Genomic DNA, 11127 nt, shown 5'->3' with positions numbered 1-11127 from the left:
ACTGGGTGGCAGGGCAGGTTGAGGGGGGAAATCAAGAGTGCCATCTGGGCCGCACTGCATCTGAGAAGACAAGTTACAATGCAGTCAGAGATGCTGAAGAAGCATCTGGATATAGGAGTGTGGTGCTCAGAGGTGAGAGAAGAACTGGAGGAAAGCTTCCTGGGGGGCAGGGGAAGTGGGCGTGCAGTGCACACAGTGCACCCATCCTTTTCTTTTTGCTGTACTGATTACTGAAGCAGGTAAAGAATCCAGAAACAGATGCAGCAATGTTGAAAAGCTTATATGTGATAAACTGGCATTTCTCCTATGCTGTGTACTCGTGAGGACTGTATGAGTTACAAGTCAGATGCTTAGAAAAGTACCTGCCACATTCAATGTTCCTTACACTTTTTTAGACTTCAATTCCAACAGCAAAGGAGTAATTTACCTACTAAGAGATATCCACATAACTTGCTAACCATCTAGAAAAATGGGTCAGGTCTCAACCCTATACTTAAATAAAAATATATTTCATATTGCTTAAAGATGTGTATGGAAGAAATTAAACTAGAAAAGTATGAGAAAAACATTTGGTTGGATAGCTAGTTGTCTAGTCTTGGCATGAACGAAGATTTTTATTTTATTGTTTAATTTTTTTTCAGGCTTCACAAATTTGCATGCCATTCTGGCACAGGGGCCATGCTAATCTGCTCTGAATCCTTCCAATTTTAGTATATGTGCTGCCGAAGCAAGCGCTACGTGAGGCTTTTTTAATGCTACATAGGAGGGGCCCCTGGGTGGCTCAGTCGGTTAAGTGTCTCCCTCAACTCAAGTCATGATCCCAGGGTCCTGGGATGGAGTCCAACACTGGACTTCCTGCTCAGTGGGGAGTCTGCTTCTCCCTCTCTCTCTGCCCCACCACTGCTTATGCTCTTTTATCTCTCGCTGTCAAATAAATAAATACAATCTTTAAAGCTGCACAGGAAACCCAGACCCAGTAATGAAAAACGTTCAACAACGTACAAAATCCTATATGGCAAAAATCCTATAAACCATGCCAAAGATAAGAGGTAAGAAAGTATTGCATTATATATGACAAGCAGAGAATGAATTTCCCCCAAGACACAAAGATCTCCTAGAAACTGATAAACGCAACAGAAGATTTCTCTTCACAGGAGAAAATGCAAAGCATCAAAGAACATGTGAAAAGAGACTTTATCTTGCTAGTATTGAGGTTAACCAATAGCCATCACATCTTTTTTTTTTTTTTTTTTTAAGATTTTACTTATTTATTTGACAGAGATCACAAGTAGACAGAGAGGGAAGCAGGAGGTGGGGGTAAGCAGGCTCCCCGCTGAGTGGAGAGCCCAATGCTGAGCCTGATCCCAGGACCCTGAGACCATGACCTGAGCCTAAGGCAGAGGCTTTAACCCACTGAGCCACCCATGTGCCCCAGCCATCAGATTTTCTTACCCAACTTCCTCAGATATTAATGCTGGGAGTGCACATTGCTACAACCTATTTTGGATGATCTGGCAAATAAAAATGTGCACATCATTCCAGTCTATAATTTCTCTTTTAGAAATTCAGACAAATGAAATAAAAAGCATCAGTATATACAAGATTTTTGCTGTTATAAAAATATATGTACTGATCTGGAAAGATGTGTATGGTCTATGGTTAAGGAAAAAGGCAAGTTATATAGTAAGGGACTAACTTTCTATTTTTGGTTTAGCTTTTTTGTGTACATTTCGGCTTTTTAGTGTGTGTGTGTGTGTGTGTGTGTGTGTGTGTGGTGGTGAGAAGGGATTTTTACACATTCAGCCATTTACTTACAGGTGGACATAGGAGAAGATACCCAACTGCTAAATGTCTGTCAGAGGAGGAGGATGGAAAGGTAGGAAGAGCAGATGAAGTAACTTTTCTTTTGAAACATTAAAATACGTCTATACAGATGTAAATATATTTTTCTCTTTATAACCTCCTATATCATTTTGACATACACAGGCCAGATCTGAGGACCCAGAGGCTGAGGATATCTCTTGGCTAAGATGATCCTTGGCTTTGTACAGAAGAGCCATCAGGAAGTGGGAAGTGAAAGCAGAGTTTACTGAACAGTGTAAGTGAGAGTACAGCGGACAGGGAGTCTGGGACACTCCAAAAGGAAAGGAGAATGATTCTCTTCATCACTTGGCGTTAGTGGTTCAAACTGGAAAGGGTCCAGGGAACATGTTACTTCAGAAATCCAGGGTAGGATTGAATTCAAAGGTGAGTGACAGGTGAATAATAGGTGTTATTTCATAAATCATCGAAGGTGGAGGTACTGATGCCAGACTCTGGGTAAGGTTTATTCAAACCTGATGTCCTGGAACATGTTTGAGATTTTGTTCTTTTTAGATGTTATCAGATATCTGGACAACTAGGACAAAACTCAAAGAATGATTAACTTTCTTGCCTCCCCCTTGGAGTGAGAACATAGCTTCTTTGGTTTGGGGCCTTGCAGAAAAACAGCAGAGATGAAGCCTTTCTAAAAATGGAATCCTTCAGTTTCCCTATCTAGATTTGAGTCCTTTTGGATATTGAAAATGAAGGATAAATAAGGGTCTAGTCTGTAGAATTTATTTATTTATTTTAAAGATTTTATTTATTTATTTATTTGACAGACAGAGATCACAAGGAGGCAGAGAGAGAGGAGGAAGCAGGCTCCCTGCTGAGCAGAGAGCCCCATGCGGGGCTCGATCCCAGGACCCTGGGACCATGATCTGAGCTGAAGGCAGAGGCTTTAACCCACTGAGCCACCCAGGCGCCCCTAGAATTTATTTTTTGAAACTCTAACAACAACAAAAGGCAAACAACTTAATTTTAAAATGAGCAAAGGACTTCAGTAGACATTTTTCCAAAGAAAATATACAAGTTGTCAACAAACACATGAAAGAATGCTCAACGTCATTATTCACTAGGAAAAGCGAATCAGAACCACAGTGAGAAGCCACTTCACACTAGGATGGCTAGAATAAAACATAAACAAACAAACAAACAAATAAATAAATAAAGGTGGAAAACGAGGGTTGGGAAAGATGCGGAGAAATTGGAATCCTTTTTTTTTTTTTTTTTAAAGATTTTATTTATTTATTTGACAGACAGAGATCACAAGTAGGCAGAGAGGCAGGCAGAGAGAGAGGAGGAGGCAGGCTCCCCGCTGAGCAAAAAGCCGACCTAGGGCTCGTTCCCAGGATCCCTGAGATCATGACCCCAGCCGGAAGGCAGGGGCCCAACCCACTGAACCACCCTGGCGCCCTGGAATCCTTGTTAAACATGGAATTACCATATGACACAGTATTTTCACTCCTAGGTGTTTATTCAAACAAAAAAACAAACAAAAAAGCAAAACAAAACAAAACAACAACAAAAAACCACCCCAAAAAACAAAAAACCATGTTCCTAGCAGCAGCAATATTGACAACAGCCAAAAGGCAGAAAGAACCCAAATGTCCATCACGGATGAATGGATAAACAATACTCGGCATGCATACAATGTAATAATATTCAGTCATGTCACCTACGACGTGGAAGAACCTCAAAAACATTTTACTAAGTGGAGGAGGCCAGACACAAAAGATCACACCTATGATTCCATTTACAAGAAATGTCCAGAATGAGCCCGAAGAACCAGAAAGCCGACGAGTGGTCGCCAGCGGCTGGGAGTGGGGAGGGGAGAACGGATAGCAGCTCCTAAATGGGGATGGGGTTTCCTGCTGGACGACAGAAATGTCTCCAAACTCGGTAACATTGGTGTTCCCGCAATACGGAAAACGTCCCGAACTGTTAACTTTCTGCTGTGCTCCATTGAGAACCCGGGGAGAAGGGAAGCTGGCCGGCTCTTCCCTCCCAGGCCCGCGGCCGCGCGGACAACGGTGGCCTCCTTGAGGGCCGCACACCGCCTGCCCGGCCCAAATCGACACCCCGGATGGAGAATCTAGAGGGCGACGTGGGTTGAGGAAATGACAACAAGGGTACCACAGAAGACGCTATCACGAGCGAGAAAGACAGGCGCGCCGAAAGCTCCGCGCAGGCGGCCCCAACCCGACAAGGTTACACGGCTCCGCGCAGGCGCACGTTTGCGCCGGATCCGCAGGGGAACACCCGGACCACACAGAGCCTAGGGCGGAGCCTAGAGGCAGGGCCAAAGGCGGGGTGGAACGCGAGGGAAACCGGAACTCCTCAGCAGTGGGCGCGGGTTTCTGGCCGGAGCTTGGATTCCGGGGTCAAAGTCCGGCAGGCTGCGAAGCCGACTTCCGGAGACTGTCCCGCCTGAGCGGCGTGAGGGGAGGCGGTAGCGATGAGGCAGAAGCACTACCTTGAGGCTGCGGCGCGGCAGCTATACGATAGCTGCCCGGGCCAGGCCCGCTATCTCCTGTAAGAGAAGGGCGGGAGGGGAGGCGGGCGGCGGCGGCGGCGGCGGCGGCGGGGTCCCCCCTCCTCCCTCACGAGTCTCCTTCTCCTTTCCAGCTGGACCTACAGTTCGTCACACGGTAGGGAGAACGTCCGACGCTTGTGGGTCAGGCTCTCGGCGCCTCGCCCCGCTCCGTCCCGCGCCCTCCTCAGGACGACGCAAAACAGCAATCTCCTCGAGCCACTGCCCTCATAAATCCCCCCAGGGGCGGCTGTTCCGCGAAAGCTCCAAATTCCTAGGACGTCTTTTCTAGTTACACTCCTTTCCCTTGGCCACAGCTTTTCATCCAGGCTCATGGCTTCCAGATGTGTACCCCAACCAAGACCTCTCCCCATTCTAGGCTCGCATCCAGATGTCTTCTTGACACCTGCTTCGGAATCTGTGTCAGGGCGAAACTCGAGCTTTACCCCCGCAGCACAGTCGTCCTCCAGTTCTTCCCCGTTCAGTAACGCTGAATCCATCCGGGGAGTGAATTCCGCCCCCGAGACCCTGGGGCCGTTCGCGGCTCCCTGAGAGCCTTCCTCCCCAAGCTCGTGTGCCAGCAAATACGCCTCTTGGCTTTGGAGTATACGCAGCACCTCGTCTCTTCTCACCAGGCCATGTCGCCGTCTTGGACCGGGGCAGCGGCTGGACCCTTGCCAGCCGCGCTCCTGCGTTGCCACATCCATTCTCAGCTGAGCGGCCAGAGTGAGCGCAGGAGCAACCTAAGCTTGAGCCTGTTGCTTCTCTGCCACAAACTCTCAGATGTCTTGACATCTCAGGGTAAAAGTGGAAAGAAAGTTTTTTTGGTTTTTTTTTTTTTTTTTTAAGATTTTATTTATTTGACACAGAGAGAGAGCCCAAGCAGGGGGAGAGGCCGAGGGAGAGGGAGCAGGCTCCCTGCAGAGTAGGGGATGCCCGATATGCGACTCTGTCCCAGGACTCTGGGATCATGACCGGAGCTGAAGGCAGTGGTTTAACGAACTGAGCCACCCAGGTGCCCCAAAGTGAAAAAAATATATATTTTTTTATTTTAAAGATTTTATTTACTTATTTGACAGAGATCACACAGTGGGCAGAAAGAGGGGGAAGCAGGCTCCCCGATGAGCAGAGAACCCCATTCGGGGCTCGATCCCAGGACTCTGGGATCATGACCTGAGCTGAAGGCAGAGGCTTAACCCACTGAGCCACCCAGGCACCCCAAAGTGAAAAAATTTTTTAAAAGGACTACAGGGCCCTATATCAGAAGCCCACATTACCTCTCTGGCCTGCTTTCCCTTTTGCTTACTCAACTGTTAGGCCTCCTTGCTCTTTTATAACCTTCCAAGTTGCCCCCATCCTTGACCTGGAACTCTGACCTCATATATCTGTGTGGTTTGCTTTCTTGTTTCCTCGTGGTTTCTACAGGTCACTCCACAAAGCCTACCATGACTACCTTATTAAAGACCAGGGCAACTCCATCGCCACTCCCTGTTCATCTCCTTTTTTTCCCCCCAGCACTACACATTCGGTGTTGCTATATTTACTTTCCCCTACATGAATTGTCCTTTATTCACTGTTCTGTCTCTTGTACACAGAACTGTGCATGACACTGGACAGTCACTCAGTAAATGTGAATGAATTTAACATGTGGCAGAACTGAATTACAAGCATGGTCCTTAGTTGTATACTTAGCAGAGTGCTCACTAACAAATATTTGTTGAATAAATCTTTGATGTACCTACCTTCCTTTCCAGCTGTATCACCCCCACACCCTCACCTTTCCCTAATAGTCATGCTTTCTTTTTCACTGTACTTCCACCTGAAAGCCCTTTTCCAGTAATGGATACCATCTTTAAGTACAGATATTTGGAGTATTTGACCTTTGTCAAGCCATTGCTTTGGAGTATTTCTGGCTGGTCCACACAGAGTTTAATAGTTTCCAGGACATTTTAATCATATTTTGTTAACAGTTGTTACCAGTCTTATTCATATTCACATTAGGGCTCCGCCAGAATGTGAGTTATTTAAAGATAGGAGCTCTTTTGCTCTTTATTTATGACTTCCCAGCCTAGCATGGTAAATGGCTTTCTTGATGTGCATAGACAATCTGGAGCAAGTCTGTTCTATTACCTTGTACTGAGAGCTACCTGCAGAAAGCCTGGCCCACAAATCACAAAATTGTGTGCTAATTGTTTAAAAAAGAAAGTGACAGTATAACTTACTGATTTGTGATAAATATGTTTGTAAAATTGGTGAGACAGCCTTTTTTACATAGTAACAACTAATAAGTAAGGTAGTAAAAAATGGGGACCTAACTGGTCTGTTGCTAAAAGGAGTGAATGGGTAGAATTAAAGTGTTTTGCAAAATAAATTATTGCCAATTTGCCTTTTTTGCAAGTACTCATATTTTGAGTTTGCTTAAAGAGAATATCTGTTCATATTAAATAGTATATTTGATCACAGAGTATTGGCTGTTTGAGGTAACAAAATATTCTAATTTGCTGAATCATGAGTTTCGTTTGTATAATTTCAGATGCTAACATTACTTTTGAAGGAACATGTCCATACTGTTTCCAGTTGCTGGTTTTGGATAACTCTCGGGTACGCCTCAAACCCAAGTCCAAACTGACTCCCAAAATACAAAAACTTCTTAATCGAGAAGCAAGAAATTATACACTTAGTTTTAAAGAAGCAAAACTTGTGAAAAGATATAAAGACTCCAAAAGTGTATTGGTAAGATTTCAGTCCAGTATGTGTAAATAAACTAGAATTTCCTTTTACTTAAAATGAGGTTGATTAAAGATCAGGCTACATATAACTCAGAGGTTTGTGATAATATACCCAGGATGTCAAAATGTGCACATAACTTTTTTTCTAGTGATTGATCTTTGATCAAGAGTAAAACTTAGTTTTTATGGGGCGCCTGGGTGGCTCAGTGGTTTAAGCCGCTGCCTTCGGCTCAGGTCATGATCTCAGGGTCCTGGGATCGAGTCCCGCATCGGGCTCTCTGCTCAGCGGGGAGCCTGCTTCCCTCTCTCTCTTGACCTGCCTCTCCATCTACTTGTGATTTCTCTCTGTCAAATAAATAAATAAAATCTTAAAAAAAAAAAAAAAGAGTAAAACTTAGTTTTAAAAAAAAATTTTAAGATTCTATTTATTTATTTGACAGAGTGAGATCACAAGTAGGCAGAGGGAGTGGGGGAAGCAGCTCCCCACTGAGCAGAGAACCTGATGTGGGGCTTGATCCCAGGACCCTGAGATTATGACCGGAGCTGAAGGCAGAGGCTTTAACCCACTGAGCCACCCAGATGCCCCTAAAATTTTTGATTGATGTATAGCTGATACGTTATTTTCAAGTTGACACACAGTGATTTGACAATTACATACATTAGGAAATTCCGAGCATGAAATTCTGCCTCTGGATTTAATGAAGTAAAGAGGTGTGAGAATTCATTCAATTGGTCTTATGAATTGATTTAGACCTATATTTGAAGAATATAGAATCAGTAAGGGTTTGCAGGGGTCACTTAGATTTTCAGTGATAATTTGCCACGTTTTATTGAAAACAACTTGAAGTTCTGTGGCAAATGTTAAATGTTAACTGCTGTTATGAAGAACATTGTTCCAGAAGTTAACCGGGTATCACAGTCTCCTTTATTCCCCCAAACATGGTTTTACATTGAAAAAGTAGAGACTTTGTTATCTTTAAAAAGGTGTTTTAGGGGTACCTGGCTGGCTCAGTAGGTGGAGCATGTGACTCTTGATCTTGGGGTCATGAGTTCAAGTTCCACATTGGGTGTACAGATTACTTAAAATCTTTTAAATAAATAAAAATTAAAATGTTTTTTAAATTTACAAGTGTTTAGCCAATAACTTTTAATTGTAGATTTTCTCATTTGTATCTTGTCTGATTGCTGCTGCTGGATTACAGACTCCCTGAGGGCAGCCTCTCTTATCTGCTTGTACCTGGTGTAGTCCCTTAATTCAAGAATTTAATGAACATGTAATTTATTGGGTTAGATTATAAGAGAAATGAGGCCAAATATTTCTTCTTTTTATGTTAGTTGACTACTTGTAAAACATGCAACAGAACAGTTAAACATCATGGTAAAAGTAGAAGCTTTCTCTCAGCACTGAAGAGCAGTCCTACTACTCCTACGAGTAAGCTCAGCCTGAAGACACCAGAAAGAAAGACTCCCAGTTCTGCAAACCTAAATCCTACGTGTGGTTCCAAAGGCAAGAGCCCAGCCTTGATATTCAGGTATCTTTAATTCATTAAGCTATTTGCATTGCTGGTGTGAGCTCTTATTTCTTCAACTTTCCTCTGTTTAATATATACTCCCTAAATCTGCCATGCACTCCAGGCCTTGGCCCCATTTTTTCCTCCATACCCTTTTCTAATATCCTGTACATACATCTTTCATTCCCATCTCTGCTTATAAATTCCAGCCATATTCTTTTACTTCCAACCTCTCCCTTTACTTGTTCCCAGCTGCTACTAAATATATCCACTTTATTCCCCCAGCATGTCCCCACCTGCTCATCCTATTAAGTTCCTTCTGTCAGTGAACATACATGCCTTTGTAGACAGTCTAACCTGAAATGGTGAGTAGAGTAGATAACGCCTAGTCCCTTGGGTTTTGTCCAGTTAGTCACCAATTTCTATCTGCCCTTCCTCCGTGGGGTTTGCATCTGTTCTCCTTTTTTCCTCCTACTGTGTTCAGTCTGTATTCCTCTTTTGCTGGGATTACTACAGTAGTTTCCTGCTTCTAGTTTCAAACGCTTGTAGTCTGATAATTTCCCTACAGCACAGCTCTGATGAGAAGCCTTTACCATCTCATGCCGTAGCATCTAGATCAAACGTTCCCGCATTGCTTCCCAGTCCTTCCTACCTGGCACCAGTGCATGTGCCTTCTTATTTTGCCTTAAATCATCCTGTGTGTTAGCAAAACTGAACTGAAGTACTCACAGTTTATGTTCCTGCTCTGAACCTTTGTTCTTGATATTGCCTCTGTCAGAAATTCCTGGGGAAATCTCACTGAATAGCGATTTGTCAGCTGCTACTAAGTTAACTATATGACTGAGCACCAAACTATTTTTGTAGTTCACAGTACTTTATTCACTGTGATAGTAAATTTAGTTCCTTAGAAACTGGGAAAGGAATTTTCTGAACATTTTGTACCAAAAGAGAAACTGAGAAGGTAGTTTCTTGAACATAAACAGCAAAATTCTGTAAAGAGTGAAATTTATCTGTTTACTGCATTGAGTTTTATATTGGGTTGACATTTATAAAATTGGATAAGAATTGAAATTTTAAGTCTACTTTTCTCTATATTTTGATTTAATTATTTTGATATTTGGCATGATAAGAATTCATAGAAGTTTCTACCTTATTGGATAATTGTAGATAAAAGTTGGCTTATTTAAAATATATTAAAATGAAATATTTAAAATAATTCACTTGCATATAGAACAGACTGCTTCTTAGCTATATGCACGAATGAGAAAGATACTTCACATTTGTTGTACACATGGGGAGTAGAAGAGGGATCAGACTGATAAACCCCAATAAAGTTTCATGGGTATGGAACACAGTTGGAGGGCATGAAACAGAAGAAAACAGAAATATACGGCAGCTGGGAATCACTTATCCAGGAAATATTTTTAGAAGACCTCTTCTGTGCCTGGCACTATTAAGAAGCAGTGGAATATATAATTAGTAGTGCAAATTCTGCCCTATAGAGTTTATGTTCTAGGTGGGGAGATATAATGCAGTGGTACCTGCATGGGTAGGTTGAAATTCTTCATTTTTGAGAAGGGAAGTGGTCTTGAGCTGTGAAGAAACAGGTTTTTAAAGTCCTTAGAATTGTCATGAATCTTGATATCAAACTTAAAGGGGATTCAGGCCTGATGACACTTATAGCCTTCTTCAAGTGTGATAGAAACTTCCAGAACCACCAAGTATACCTCCTGAATGTTGCCTAAAGCCTATGTAGTGAGGAGATTTTTAACAAGATGGGAATGAATGCTGGGTTCAGCCACTGCTTGTTTATCGCCATAATACACCGGAGTAGAAAAGGATTCTAGTTGCAATTATTCAGGCTAAGCAGGAAAAGCACTTTTAAACTTATGTATCAGTATACCTAAGTGTGGTTTTGTTTGTTTTCAGGACACCTACATCTGGACAGTCAACACCCACTTGCTCCTCAAAGAATGTGAGCAAAACAAAGAAACACTTCTCACGACTAAAAATGTTGCTTAGTCAGAGTGAATCCCAGAAGAATTCAAAAGTGGACTTCAGAAATTTCTTACTGTCTTTGTAAAGGATGGGCTCTGAAAATAAATGTTTAATGCAATTTCTGAAACTAAGGTTAGCCAGAAAAATATTTTTCTTAAAACTTTTATTTTTTCTGGGTTGCCAGGGTGGCCCAGGTTGGTTAAGCATCTGCCTTTGCTTGAGTCATGATCCCAAAGTCCTGGGATCAAGCCCCACATTGGGCTCCTGGCTCAGCGGGTAGTCTGCTTCTCCCTACCCCGGCTTGTGTGCTCGCTTGCTTTCTCTATCTCTCACGTGCTTACTTTCAAAAAAATAAAATCTTAAAAAAAAAAAAAAAAAAGAAACCCTTTTATTTATTCTTTAAATACATGGAATCTAGGGTCCAAGAAGAACAGACTTTTCTGGGCGTTTTTCAGTGGTAATGAAGAAAATAGCTCATGAAAATGAATAAATGAAA

The 11127-nt window shown here is 42.7% G+C and overlaps 1 protein-coding gene and 1 non-coding gene across 3 annotated transcripts; one reads left to right on the top strand and one right to left on the bottom strand.

Annotated features, from left to right (window-relative positions):
• Positions 1–628: 628 nt before the first annotated feature.
• Positions 629–735, bottom strand: LOC131811961 (U6 spliceosomal RNA). The gene has a single exon (XR_009346200.1). It is a non-coding gene; the product is annotated as a U6 spliceosomal RNA (small nuclear RNA).
• A 3217-nt stretch (positions 736–3952) lies between these two features.
• C11H18orf21 (chromosome 11 C18orf21 homolog) lies at positions 3953–10762 on the top strand. 2 transcript variants are annotated; one of them, XM_059139712.1, is made up of 5 exons: positions 3989–4395; positions 4489–4511; positions 6927–7126; positions 8458–8654; positions 10563–10762. In XM_059139712.1, the coding sequence occupies exons 1-5, from the start codon at positions 4319–4321 to the stop codon at positions 10714–10716; spliced, it is 651 nt and encodes a 216-aa protein (XP_058995695.1). In that variant the 5' UTR covers positions 3989–4318; the 3' UTR covers positions 10717–10762. The 2 variants fall into 2 exon arrangements, with proteins under 2 accessions (XP_058995696.1, XP_058995695.1); XM_059139713.1 differs by lacking the exon at positions 8458–8654 and having other exon boundaries at positions 3953–4395.
• The last annotated feature ends 365 nt before the right edge of the window (positions 10763–11127 follow it).

Source organism: Mustela lutreola, chromosome 11 (genome assembly GCF_030435805.1).
Source record: "Mustela lutreola isolate mMusLut2 chromosome 11, mMusLut2.pri, whole genome shotgun sequence".
NCBI lineage: Eukaryota > Metazoa > Chordata > Mammalia > Carnivora > Mustelidae > Mustela > Mustela lutreola.
This window is presented reverse-complemented; position numbering and strand designations above follow the sequence as displayed.